General features: G+C 35.9%; 1 protein-coding gene and 1 long non-coding RNA gene across 4 annotated transcripts in view; one reads left to right on the top strand and one right to left on the bottom strand.

The window, feature by feature from the left end:
• LOC131439165 (uncharacterized) overlaps positions 1–15,057 on the top strand; it is a 64,615-nt gene that overhangs the window by 17,796 nt on the left and 31,762 nt on the right. The window lies entirely within an intron of this gene.
• The window catches only part of LOC131439162 (protein SCAI), a 29,086-nt gene that overhangs the window by 8,322 nt on the left and 5,707 nt on the right, over positions 1–15,057 (bottom strand). Inside the window, exons 2-10 of one of the 3 annotated variants that reach the window (XM_058609855.1) lie at positions 9,696–10,003; positions 9,402–9,632; positions 9,224–9,346; positions 3,230–3,373; positions 3,031–3,170; positions 706–894; positions 447–645; positions 319–386; positions 53–253 (exon numbers count right to left, since the gene is read on the bottom strand). In XM_058609855.1, the coding sequence (XP_058465838.1) occupies positions 53–253; positions 319–386; positions 447–645; positions 706–894; positions 3,031–3,170; positions 3,230–3,373; positions 9,224–9,346; positions 9,402–9,632; positions 9,696–9,976 (1,576 nt within the window). In that variant the 5' untranslated portion in view covers positions 9,977–10,003. The remainder of the gene's footprint in view (positions 1–52; positions 254–318; positions 387–446; positions 646–705; positions 895–3,030; positions 3,171–3,229; positions 3,374–9,223; positions 9,347–9,401; positions 9,633–9,695; positions 10,004–15,057) is intronic. The other 2 variants (XM_058609856.1, XM_058609857.1) reach the window with 2 other exon arrangements.

The raw sequence follows: 15,057 nt of genomic DNA, 5'->3' as shown, positions 1-15,057 counted from the left end.
AAAATTTATTCGCATTCATTTCAGTAGTTAAATGGTATGATTCATGATGTACCTATGTATCCTATTCCCTGTTCTATTTCATCCATTCTACATCGTGTTACCAGTCGAGATGCCTCTGTCACGAATCGATCCACATAATTCTGACATCGTTCCCAGTGATGAATGGGAACATCTCCAACGTTACAAATGTAACATATAGCGGTCATAGGAGAATGTAGAAATAGGGTGAACAGGGAGCCATGATGTTGTATATCTAGGATTTAAAAGATATAATTACACAAAAATTCACTGAACGTAATCACTAGAAACGTTACTTACTCATACCTTGAAAATTCGCTGGGACGTCTTGCGGTGACATCAATATCACAAGTGGTTGACCAAAATACCTTTAATGTTAGATCAGATTTAACAACGGTTAAATGTTTGAATAGGAAAAATTGTCATACCTCGGTATGTGCTGGAACACAAACGAATTATCCGAATCGATTATTATAAACAGTGGTCTGCGCGTATAGGGATATAGATCTCCTGGATAGAGACAATGTGGTTCTTTATAGCCGGCGCTGGATTTTCCCCTAATCGCAAGCCCTCCATCGACTGCATCCCTTTTCACACTTGTTGCTAATCCACCCAATTCATACCCATCTGAAAATGATCCCTTGATTTTATTGCTACTCTAAAGTTTTATACAAGGTGTGTACTTACAATCTTGAGGATGTTTCGTAGTCGAGAAACACCCATCCGCTGACATGTACAACAGTAGCGCTCCTCCTGGTGGTAACTCTTTGAACCCACTCGATAGAAACACCATGAGCTGACTGAGCGATGGTTTATACAACAAATACTTATGAGGGTTATCACGCATTCCTCGTCTATCCCCGTTATCCACATACCCTAGTTTATAAAGAATTCTGTAAGTGCAGCTTCCTCTCGTACAGGGAGCACCTTCAAAATCGGTTCAACGGAATGATTATCCAAGCAATCAAAAGTTCTACAGTTTGCTAAAAAACCTACTTTCATGCTGTGGATTCTTCCCGTTGCGTTGTGTGAACTTTTAAGTGTGGATAATAAATTACTTGTTAAGCTATTCAAGTTTCAGCATAACCCAAACCGATTTGTATGGCCATATGACAAATAAATTGCAATAGTTTTGAGTCCAACCTTAAAGCTTTTCGGGATTGTCATCTTCTATATCGGTTTGAATTTTAAAAATTCATCACCCTGTAATTCCAGAATCGGAAGTCAGGATTGGATCAAATTAATTATTTTGTATGGGACTAATATATTTTAAATTGAATTTTGTTTCTGAAATTCGATTTGGTTTTTTTTCAGAAAACGATTGAGCTTTGAGAAACGATTCGATACTGGAACCGGAATTCAAAAATCGGTATGGCCGAAGTCAGATAAATTCACGTGAGTAGCTGTATAGTTTACATTTGTTTCGAAATATTTGAAAATCAGTGTAGACATCTTTGAGAAATCGTACGTAGTACAAATTAAATTTTTGGGTGTCTTTTGAATCGAAAACTGAAATAAGTTTATTTGGTTATCGACTATCTAAATCTGCTAACCCGATAAACCTGATTAATTTATGTGAAATAGACATAATCACCCTGTATCCCCGAAACCGGAAAGTTGGATCTGACTGAAAAGCAAGATGTTTTATAGAATCTTAAAACTTTTCATTTGAATCTTGGATGATTCTTAGATTTCATTTGAATCTTAGCTCGGTTCAGCCATCTACGAGAAAAATGAGTTACACAATTTTCAATTTTGTTTCACATATCATCCTGTAGATCCGAAACCAGAGGTCGGAACCAAACATAATACAGGAACCTTGTTTGGGAGCATACGACTTTTCATATGAATCTGAGTTTGTAGAAAACGGTTGAGTCATCGTCGAGAAAATTGAGTCAAATTATTTGTTCCACACGCATTTGCTGATCTCGACGAACTGATTCGAATGGTATATGGGTATTATGTTTTTCCAGCATTTATTGCTGTAAGTAGTTTAAAACAATATAATTATGGGATTGCTTTCAACTCGAATATTCTGCCATCTTCTGGTTTACATATGTCATATTCGAACGATTATGTTGCCAAAAACGAACCGTGTCATGAAAAAGGATGCTGTACACAGTCTTTTTGGTACTTAAAAACAATTGTATGTAACAGTATAAAAAATCGTGTTTTACGTTGCTCCCAAGCATTTCTTTGCCATACAGCGTTCAAAACTTTTACTGCTGAAATAGGGGAAAAAGTTGCTTACATAAAAATGTCGATATCTCCGTTAAAAATGGACGGATTTTAACAATCTATGGCTTGTTGGATAGCTATTACCGTGCGAAATCTAAGTCTGGAAACATATTCTGTTTTCAAGGTCAAATGGGACAGATTCTGTCAAAAAACATTAAAAAAATGAAAATTTTGACATAAAACTTCTCAAAATAACTCAAAAAGTAAATAATAAGTATAACTCAAAAAGTAAACATCCTTTCTCAAAACCATTCAATAGCGTTCTGGGTGATGGGGAGACCTTTCATTTGCGACTAGTTTGATCAAAATCGGTCCAGCCATCTCTGAGATCGAACTGAGCAAATGTCCGTGTGTGTATGTGTGTGTGTGTCTGTATGTGTGTTGTCAACTAAGAGGTCGACTCTTAGTTGACAACACACATACAGACACACACACATACACACACGGACATTTGCTCAGTTCGTCGAGCTGAATCGATTGGTATATGACCCTCGGCCCTCCGGGCCTCGGAAAATTTTTCTAAAGTTTGAGCGAATTCTATACCTATTTTTTATATATATAAAAAAGGTAACAAGTACTCGCCAAGCACTGGTTTAGTAACAAAAGACGCTACTTTATCGATTTTGCTTTGAAAATTAGCCGAAATTAATAGTAAACCAACTACGTAGAATATTTGAAAATCTATTACAGATTGTCATAATTATACAAGACTGGCCATTCCTTTGCCCCGATTCATATGGCGCACTCTGTACGTGTATAATATTGTAATCTTACCTTTGGACCCTGGTACACCGTACGGTGGCATTCTACTAGCTGCAGGACTGGCATCATGAGGACCACCATGAGTACTCATTGGGTGGCCCGTCAGTGGATGCATTGATTCTGTTGGTTCCCGTTCAAGAGTTTGCAGCATTCTACCATGATACAGATGCGTTAAGATGAGTGACAAATAAAATCAGTATGCGGAGCTTACCTGAACATGTCCATCGTGAGCTCCGAGAATTTGGCCTGCTCACATGCAGACCCTACAATCAGTATCTCTTGAAGGCTGAGAGTCATGTGGGGTGTCCGCTCGCATGGCGGCGTCGTCAGGGGACTTAACCTAGAACCAGAACCGCTTCGGGTCAACACTCGTGGAGTCACTCTGTTCCACAGCGAAAGACGAATGGCCCGTGCTTTCGAGTATCGGTGAACTCCATGGTGTATGACGGTGGAAATGTTTGCGTGTATTTAGTGTAGCAATGTGTGTATAGGGATGAGTACATTTGGTGAATGTGTGCATGAACTGTGCAACAATGAACAAGTGAATACGGTGAACAAATGGTATATGCCAAATTAAGTGCCAGAGCCACGACACTCAACTCTTCTCCAAGTAGGAGAAAGTTGATAAGTTAATCGTACGGCTTTTATTGAAGGTATACAAAAAAAGTGAAATTGTGAAAACAGATTGAAAAGAAGTAGGACATATTGCGCCAATATATTCAAAAAATTAGTTTAGCAAGGATCACACCAACTAGCTGTTGTAGAAAAATTAACGAAAAAGCAGTATTCGAGTATTTCAAAGCTGGGACAATATAGGCTTTAAGAGCCTTTCAATCCGAACATGCAATTTTCAAAGGAAATGCTAATTATGATCGTTCAAAACTCACGAGTTTTGATTTTGAATGATATGATTTGTAATAGTTTGCCACGAAGCCGTTAGACAATAGGAATTGTTCCAATGACCGTAAAGGAATATCTTGATCAACACAATTAAAGTTGAGTTTGTGCACTAGCGCAAATTTTGTTTGAATGCTGTATTACTACTGCTGATACAGATTGGAGCGAAGAAACACTCATATTGGCTAGAGACTGCGGAGATATTGTTTTGTCAATAATAATACAATACGTTTCAGTATCCAGAGAATATTTGTAAAACTCACGAGCTACTAACACTGGCCCATCTAGAATCCTATATGGAACCTAAATTTTGAATCACTAGAACGAAAACATAGTCATGTGCACTTTAGCACAAACCGAGGTACAAAAACCTGAATGATTACTACAACGAAGTGAAAGTACACAAAAATACAAATTTTTCCAGAAATGCACTCAAGTTCTAGTCACGCCAATATTTTGTGGGCAGTTGATTAGAATTTTCGATAATGTTCATGTGAATTTTCACATCCGAAATTCTACATTTCACATTCATTTTCATAAATTCTCGTCATGTGCGAGAAAATTGTCAATTGTCGAATACATACTTTCAAATCACCAGCAAGCTAGTATAAAAATAGGCGATCAGAGAATTTAGCAAAGCGATAGTTGTGGGAAGATTTAGTACCCAAAAAAACCCTATGCACATTTTGAGCTTTATCGGACATCAGAACAAATTGGCTCAAATGGCACTCAAATTTCTATCAATCTATAGAAGTGAATCTATATCATGAAACTTCGAATGAATTGTGGTGTTAAAGGAAGTCCTTATTTAATTTCCAATCTAGAAAATATTCAATTACCCCTGTATGATTTAGCTCAAATTTGGCATAGGGACTCTTATCGAGGAGCTAAATCATTTGTGCCCTACTGCTTTAGAAGATTGGATACAACCATTTTTGACACCCTAACGATCAATTAATAAGCTTTACAAGACCATACAGTATTGGGACAAGAATTCAAAAATTATTAAGAACCTGAATTAACCTAGCAAAAATTGTACGCAAAATTACTGTTGATTCATGCACGCTACTTTTCAACTACCGAATTTTCTGTGTGCACATTGCACAGCATTCATCCTTACAGCTACACTGATTACCGCGCAAACTGTTTTAACTGGAGACCATAACTTGTTCTGTTATTCATAAAGTAGGGTAAAAAAACTTTATGACAAATATTTCGTCTTTCGTCGGGCTCCACAATACACTAATTGGTATAGGAGGTTTGATTTGAGAGCGCAGGTAAATGTTTACCATGACCGAATGAGGGTTGATGATTAATGAGACTAATGAGCAAATGAATGAACGGGCCAATTTTCCACGTCTTAATCTTAAACTAAAATTACTTAAGCATCTAGGACCGCACGAATAAGCATTCATTCTACTTTGAAGGTGATACCTTCAAAAGAATAAACTCTTAACTCTGCGCACTTACAACTAAAATCCTTACAACTATTTTATTTTGGAAAACAAAACGTGTTTAAAGTAATTATTACAACTACAATCAAAAGCAGGATTAGCCAATTCTAAAAGAAAAGAGCAATCAGTCTTATGCTCGTTTAAGAAAAAAAAACTAAATACATAACAAAGGCTCAGCTTTTTGTTTTTAAGTGAAGTGTTCTGTAGTATAGATTTGAGGATATGTGAGTATAAAGTTACAGCGATAGCAGAACAAAAATTACAATGTAAAAACAAGCTATCCTTTAATAATAAAAATACTTTTAATTAACTAAAAAAAACACACATAAAATTATCAAATTCAATATATACAGACAACGAACGTGTTTTTTAGAACGCTTACTTGTAACCATCTTGTATCAAATCAATCAAAGGTTTGTGAAATAACGTACTACTTAATCATTGTTTGGAATAGAATACCAATGAATAGATGAATACCAAATGTTGATAAATTCGAACAAATACATAACCATCCATAGCATCATATTTTACGTGTGTGCGTTTGCATCTGATCACAGTAGAAGTAAAAATGGCTGTACTTAAATGCCAATGATTCGATAGATACTTCTTATCAAAGCTATCTCGAAATAGAACCCTGATTATTCGCCTGAATCAGGCAAAATCCAAATTGTCAAATTGTCTTTTTCTAAGAGTTCAAATTTGCGAAACTCCAATGCGAGCCTTTGGTAAAATATATTTTTCGAGCCAATGTAGGTAATGTATCTGATGAATTTAAAGACATAGCTGAGCAATCTGCATTATAAACGGAATGCCAAATCAAACTACAACAAATTTTGTAAAAACCCTCATAGCCACCTCTCATTTTCCTAATGAAAATGAAAAAAAAGTGTGCTGATGAAAGGGGAGTATTATTTCGTCTCTCGTTCATCGTATTAATCGATTTCTTGATTCCGAAATGTAAAATTTATAAAACCCCCGTGTCCTGAAAAATGAAAAATCGACTATAATTCTGCTTCCCCAGATGGATACAAAACGAACCAAGATTTCGATGAGCAAAAATAACGTCAATATCCCATGGATTTTAAATATGCTACGATAACCTTTTAGCAGACCCTGTCAGCTTGGAGCGAAATCAATCTTCAGTCCAGCAACGTCATCGCACGGCATCACATTCAACATATCATGTTAATTGTATGGGTGCGCAGTCCTGCTATTTTGGTGCGCTCGAATTTGACATTTTCGCCTCGTACGAGATTCGATGCGGACTCACCTGAGGGCGCAATTCTCGCAAAAAGTGTGAGTGAGTGATATCTTGTTAATATGAAGTCTTTGCTTTTATCTAAGTGCACTTCGAATTAATATCCGTTTTATTTTATAAATAACACATATAACTTGCTAGAGAACAATTCTAGTTATTTTATTCGAAGTATTATGGTAATCAGGGTGGGGCAGCGTTGTATGGGAAAAAGATGAAAAGGTTGATTTTCTCACTCCACCAAACTTTTCATGTTCCTTTTGGGACCCATAAGAACTAGTTTGTATGGGATTTAGCATGTCATTTTAGTGGGAAATTTACCGAGGAAGAAAACCTTTGAAGACAATCCAACATTTGTAGAAAAAGTTATTCAAAGAAAACCGACACAAGGTTCGAACAATGGCTCATTCCTTAATACAATCTAGCACCACTGCTGTTAGTGGTCATAATATGATTTGACTTTCTTTAATAATGCTATAACGGTTGAACTGAGTTGTTTTATATCTTCACGATAGTTACTCAGCTTATATGACAAACCATGTTCCAAAACTCACTGAAAAAAAAAACAAAAAAGTTTAACTTTTTAATTTCAAGAAAAAGGTTTTTGGTGTCTTCAACAATGTTTCAGATAAACTCTAATCCAATAACTTCACCGAGATATGGACGACGCTATTTTATGAAGACAATAAAATAATGCATGATTTCGTGCGCAACGATTTTAAACGGATTTTTACTTGTATGCTTTACAAAGTTTTTTAGAATAAGTTTGTACTAGCTTGGATGTTCTCTGTGATGGTAGGTAGTTTCGTAATTGCATTGACACGATTAGAAATAGCAAGCTAAATATTATCCTTCAAATAATTGGGTTTGAATTGTCCAGTTTAAGACTAGACCAGCAGCCCAGCTACGACTTGAAAACGAAGAAAATCGCTAAGAGATTTCGCCTATTTTCTTAATTTTGTATTCCCGTCAAGCTCAAAAAGAACTTTTTTGACACTTAAGAAAGAAGAAGAAAATGATTTTGCTCATTTTCCTCAGTTAGGTACATTTACCGAAGCCGCATTAGGTATATTTTCCTTGCGCCCGGTTAACGTATAAGTAGGGTTACCGGCACCCTTTTATTTTGAACTTATAACTTCTGACTAAGTGCACATTATGCTGACATATATACATCACTGTAAAGCTAAAGTCCCTAGCTAACAACTGATTAAACAAGTAAGGTGATTTATTTGATTGGGAAAACTTTATTATCAATTTAGTAAAGTGATAAATTTTTGCCATTCCAAAAAAGGTGTTCGGTTACCGGCACCCCAAAGAAATTTCGCTAAAAATGGAAAAAATATAAGTAAAAACTACAGCGTTTTGGTGCAAAACCTAATTAGGTTTTGCACGATGACCACTCGAATGAACTGCCGATGAATCAAGTTCACCTTTTGACAGCTATCAGTGGTTTGTTTACATATCTATTAACATGTATTCCAATTAGAATGAACGCAATGAACACATAAACAAACCACTGATAGCTGTCAAAATCGATTCATTTTGTTCATTTTTGTAAGGTTATGTTATGTTCGTGCAAAACCTAATTAACCTCACAAAAATGAACTAAATGAATCAATGTCGACAGCTATCAGTGGTTTGTTTATGCGTTCTTTGTGTTCATTCTAATTTGAATACGTGTTCATTAGGTTTTGCACGAACATGCCATAACCTCACAAAATGAACAGAATGAACTTTTTTTGACAGTCAACGTGTACTTGTTTACAGTTTAAAAGTTCATCAGAGGTTCATCGTTCGAATGTAAAAATTGCAAGTCGCCTCACACTAAACAGATTCATACATATATCGCTTCTTGATGCTGGAAACACAAACAAGTACACGGCAACTGTCAAAGATGAACTTGACTCATCGGCAGTTCATTTGTGTCGTCATCGTGCAAAACCTAATAGATATGTAAACAAACCACTGATAGCTGTCAAAAGGTGAACTTGATTCATCGGTAGTTTATTGGTGGTTCATTCGAGTGGTATCTACATGCGAAAAATATCGTCTCAAGAAAAGAGTTTTAAGGAGAAGCTATAAGGTTTTATTATTGATATGGTCAGTAAAACCAAACTATCAAATGATATTGTGTAAGCTTATAAAAATTAAAGCTTTCACAGTAGAATATCAATCGCAAAATTACTTTACCCAACAAACATTAAAAAGGTTTCAAGTAAACATATCACACATGATTGAAGCAAATATTACAACATCATGACAAATTATGAAATCCCTATCAACAGAAGTTAATTTCATACTCATACACCAAAGGCAAAAGTGAGAGTATCCGATAAATTACTCTAGGTTCTATAAATTTTAATCCAAAATAACTATTTTTTCTCAACCATAAGTTAATGATTGTGCCTTTCTTGATTGATACATGAGATTTACTTGCTTATGTCATTTTCGAATCTACAAATGTATTAAACAAATTTAACAATCAAACAAAAAAAACTTATTTAAAAAAATACTAAAAAACAAAGGAAATAGAGAACAATAATAATCGGAAGCACGGGCCTAATCTATACTACATACTATTCACTGAGAAACAACTAACCTGTGCGACAGAACGATGGGATTGGAGTCCGCATGAAGAACCGCGACGGCCGCCTCTGCTTTGATAAATCCCTTGATCTCGTCCAACACAAGCGACCACTCGAGTTGATCTTCGGGTTCGTACCTAAAATCGGATCGTATTTGAAACACTAAGCAACCAAACAGCTACGTTTACCTACGTTGTCGTGTATTCTTGTATCTGTCGTTCTAATTCAATAACTAATTCTCTCACTAGTTTCATCTTTTTCAACAGTAAACAAACAACAATAAATCTAGCGTAGTAACGTAATTTCTTAACCATCAGATCCGGTCGATCCTCTTTGATTGCACGGGAGTAATACGCACGTCCCCTTATTGCAGAATAAAACGAATATGCCTCATTCAGATAATTTGTTTCACTTGTTCTAAGGCTGCAAAAAAGAAACATTAGATAAATAATTGTGTAGGTCCCCGTTGTACGATTCCCAACTTACTAATAATGATAGTAGAGCTGTCCAATTTTACTAGCTATTTCTCCAATCTGCCATCGCTTCAATCCGTACTTAGAATCTAGGACTAGTCTATGTTGCTGCTGGAATTTCCACAGCTTCGTGTACACGTCGAAGGTGCGCCCAAAGTATGCCTGCCACTGCCGGTGTCCGTACTGAGGAAGATCACGCAGACCGTTGAACAGCTGCTTCGACTTCTCCAACAGATGGCAGAATTCCAGCACTATTTTCCTATCTTGCTCCTCGGTTGCGGCCATTTTAACCATGCCGTCAGATGTTCATTGGTAAGTTATCTGAAGGAAACGTAACAGTTTTATGAGAAAAGGGCGACTAAATGTAAATATAAACATTCCAAGCCGGTGTGGTTACTGTTCATGTCACATATTATTTTCATTCGAGCCGACTTTTTCCAGCAGATTTAATTATATTTAATTATTGTCATGATTTTTTGTTGAAAAATATTCAGTTTTATAAAGGTTATTTCAAATTTAAGCTGATAGACTCAATCTTACATTGTAACTCTAGGCGGTACATATTTTTCTTTACCGAAGAACTTTCGTCAAATTCCAAGTATGTACCGTCAATCTTTCGAGTATCGTAACCGATTTTGAAGTTGCGGGAATAAATGAAGTAGAAAGACTCGGTGCAAAACGGATGCTATTTTTACCTAACTAGCCTTATTTGAACCTCAAGATATGCCTGAAGGTGCGGATATTGACCGACAATCAGCGACAGGACGAATGAAAATGAAATAGAAAATTTCGGCATTTTATTATATTCTGGGGAAATACTTTCTGGTTATTTGTTTATACTGGATGATGACTTTTTGAGAAATGGTACAATCTGTTATATGTCTTCTACTAATTAGTACTTTGTGAATGTGGTATTCTGGAGAATGGTACTTTTTGGGGAAAATCCTTCGTTGTTTTTTTTTCAGAGGAATGGTTTTCGAGGGAAAGTCGTACAATCCGTAAAACCCCGTATGAATTCGGACATCCGCGTAAAAATTAAATCCACATTGAGAAGTGTTACGATTGTGCAATATATCACGTTTTGAGATAAGTTTCAGCTATCCTTGAAATTTATTACTTGTCAATTACATATAACGGTCAACATAGACCGAAGAAAACGACGTATAGTCCTAATGATTGATAGTTATTTCCAGGTATTTTGTCATTTTTAAATTCAAGCACCCCTCTCTAACCCCTTACTACAAACAGAAGAATCAACGACCCATATTCAATTCAATAATAAATTTCAAAGCAATCTCCAAATATCAACCAAATTTTCATCATAAACTTGGAATTTAGTGGTGAACTACTGAACATAATAACTAGTAATGATCAAACTGTTTTCAATGCAAAAAGGAACTCCTTGTGGAGTTATTATTAAGTTCGGCTGAGAAAATCTAATGCTGTTTCTTCTCGTTGAAACAGCAATAGAAACTTCCTTTTCTGGAATTTGACCTTCTGTTTCAACAGACTTCGCAGACAACCGATTCGTTGCGTACAGAACCGTTGCATGGCTGGTGCTACGGTTCTACTGCCAATAAGAATCCTTTCAGATCGGGACCCGAACATTATAGTTCATTCAAAAGGAACTTTTTTATCATCGTACGCTCTCTTGTTCTCTAAAAGTAATGTTTCTGCCTATTTTATATTAAAGGGCTATAAATCTAGAGAGCAGAGAGTCGAGATAGCGAAATGTCAGTTGCCAATGTCGGTATGGCAATTTTGGTTGCAAGTGGATGGCTTTTATCGTATCAAAGAACGCTCTCTAGCAACTTTTCATACGATGCAATCAGTGTCATCAAAGATAGACGGATATCATCTCCGCAACAAAAAACCGGCATGATTCATTTAACATAGAATTGACACCAGTGCGAGAGCAAATTTCTCCCAATGATCCGTCTGAGCACGGGTTAACACGCTGCTGTGGAGATTCTCTCTGAAGCAACAAACGGTCGCATATTCTTGTTTCGCAATCCGTATTCATACGGGCAGTGGATAATTGCGATAGAATCATTTTACTATTGTCGCTTAGTCTAACTTTGTGCATATAACCTTCATATAAGATGTGTCTGTGAAAATGGCTGTGAATGCTTTACACAAGGATTTTCAAACCTATCAAGTCGAATCATCGATTCGATTTTCTGTGATAATTGTCAACTTGCGAATCTTTCTTGATAAATTCCACACAGCGCCAATCATTGCAAATCTGTATCTATTTTGGTAAGAGCCGTAAAATACTCAGAGTATGAGATGGAGCAAAGAAATGTAGAAAAATTCTCTCACGGTTCATGCGTTGAGTAACAGCGGCTTCTTGTAGCAGCATCTACCAGATTGACGATGTTGTATACAGCGTAGAGAAATATCGAGCCGCTCTCTGCCAAATTATCGGCAATCACCAACACTGTCAAGAACTACTTGGAATATTGTCCTTAGAGACTACACTGTGCCACATCAAGTACTACAACGGTTAATGTTTATTTTTTGTTCACTGTTCATATTTTGAGAGCTACATATTGCTTACTTGTCTATTTATAGCTACTCAAGGTATGTTCTCAGTCATCCAAGAACTTGAGTGAAAACAGGTCTTAAAATCTGCACGAGCAATCCACAGCTTATGTATAATTTTTCAACGCTGCTCATAGTCATCGAGCTACATATTGCTTACTTGCCAATTCTGATCTGTTTTAGAAATATTTTCAGTCATCCAAGGACTTCAGTGAATCACGAAATTAATGAAATTAATGCACTTTGTTATCCCAAGTAACAATTTTTGTTACGCTAGCTTGTTTGTGACTAGTTTGCAACCAGATATTTGAGTGATTGTTACTAACATCTAACCACTTGCATGACTCAAAAAGCGCATTTTCTACTAGTTGTCAAGTCGGCTAAAAATATGTTGTCGTTACGTTGTAATGCCATACTGAAATAACTTATCTTTTCATAACTTGAAAATAACTTTTTTCCAAGTAAACTAGTTGAAACTTAGTCACCATCGACATTATAAACATTGAATGAAACCAGAATACTTTTCTATCATCAATGAAAAAGCAGAAGAGTACTTTAAGTCACAAACTTGATACAAGGTACAAATTTCACAAAGATCCAAAAATTGTCGAGCGGAATTCAATTTTACTTAACTGTTTTTTAAGCGCCTTCAATCAAAATCTGTTTATAAAGATATAAAAAATAAACAACAAAATAACCTTATGATCAGAATGCTCAAAATTATTCCAAGTAGAGTGATTTCTCATCATTTTAAATTCATATATCATGAGAAATACAATATTATCACAATCGATATTCAATCCCTATATTATTTTCTTCGTGTTAATCACAGTGCATAGAACAAAAATGACTATTCTGCCTTTCACTATTTTCGGCAAAAAGAAGTTTTGAAAAAAGTAATATCCTGGTTTTATTTACGTTTCAGACACTTCTTGAGACTCCATATTGTGTTCGCCATATTCAAGTCAACAAAGGTTGTTTTGTTCGCATTTTAGTTATCATAACGTTGGGAAAACTTAACGATAACTATCTGAATTACTGAAGAAATTATATGTTATAATCTTATAATATCTAAGTTGTTGCTATATCAATTCACAGTAACGATTCACATATACTTTAACGTATTTATAATGGTTTAGCAACGGAAAATAAACCTTTTATCAACTAGTAGCTAAAAACATAGCTGTGATTAAAGATATGTTAGAATCAAGTAACGATAACTTACAAATGATAGTTAGTTTAATATTTACGTTATAAAGAAACACTGCTGTCATCTTGTTTTAACCAGTATAACATAAAAAACATGTTCGTGCTCTTGTTGCAACACAGTTGGATTAAGTGGTATCAAAACTAGTTATGGGTTGGTACTATTGAAGTCAAATAAACTTATTTTCAACTAGTAGCTAGATATGTTTGGATCAAGTAACGATAGCTTATAAATTATATTTAATTCAATATGACACAAAGATGTTATGATTGGAAACCTAAATAACTATTTCGTAACTAGTTATGTTATGGTGAAACATTGCTGTCACCATGTTTTAACCAGTATAACATAAAACACATATTCGTGCTCTTGTTGCAACATAGTTTGGACTTTGTCGTATCAGAACTAGTTGCGAATTGCTACTTGGGATGCTAGTAGATATTAAGGTTTGAACTCCAGGTAGTTTTTGAATGAACAAGCACTTCATAATTCACCACAATGATCCCATGAATTGAATATGATACCACGAGTATGGGCCACAAAAAAAGAAACTCACCATTGTCATCGGTTACGTTGGTATACCTTAAGACCTATATTCCAAGGAGGTTCTGGATACCCATGACCATCAATAGATTATATGAAACCAAATAATTCATAATATTCAATTAACTGAAGTGTATTGGATTGTTTTTCACACGTATGAATAAAATTTCCTTATTCACGCAAAAACTTGTTTTACACGTTCGCGCTATTTAAAATAAAACGCATAAAAAGGCGCGTAAATTGAGGTTTTATACCGTTTTCGTTTTAAAACCTACACGCGGGCGACTCTGACTCCGAGTAAAACGAACACGTGGTACGCGCCCTAAACAACAACTCATATAAAAAAGAAAAAATAAACAAACTCGCATGGATGCGTGGTGCGACAAGAGAAAATTTCCAGAGCGAAACTACGCAATTTGAGTCCGATCTAGAGCGACCCCAGGTTGCTAATACCGTTTTCGTTTATTGATCAGAGCAGCCCGAGAGGTGACCCAGAGTCGCCCAAACAACTTTTGAGATGTTTGTTTTAGCAACCTAGAGTCGCTCTAGATCGGGCTCCAATCTCGTAGTTTCGCTCTGAAAATTTTCTCGGGTCGCACCACGCATCCATGCGAGTTTGTTTATTTTTTCTTTTTTTCATGAGTTGTTGTTCAGGGCGCGTACTACGTGTTCGTTTTACTCGGAGTCAGAGTCGCCCGCGTGTAGTTTCTAAAACTAAAACGGTATAAAACAAACTCATCAAAAGTTGTTTTGGCGACTCTGGGTCAGCTCTAGGGCTGCTCTGATCAATAAACGAAAACGGTATTAGTGTGCTGCTTTAAAGCCTACTTGGTATTCAACCACCGATGCAATTAGCCTACTCCGATCGCGGCCGCTTTGTCTCGTTTCGGCACATTATCTAAACGAATCCAAACAATGGATTCAAATTACGATACGCGCTATCAGGTTACTTGGTACAGACGAATACATCAAGCTAAAATGCAGTTGAAAACTAAGTGCTCTGATGCATTCATCCTTACTTACTTTATCATCCTAGTTCTGTTATGTTCTTAGCTATATATATATATATATATATATATAT

This window comes from Malaya genurostris, chromosome 3 (assembly GCF_030247185.1).
Source record: "Malaya genurostris strain Urasoe2022 chromosome 3, Malgen_1.1, whole genome shotgun sequence".
NCBI lineage: Eukaryota > Metazoa > Arthropoda > Insecta > Diptera > Culicidae > Malaya > Malaya genurostris.
Note: the sequence above shows the minus strand (reverse complement) of the source record. Positions and strands in the feature narration are given on the sequence as shown.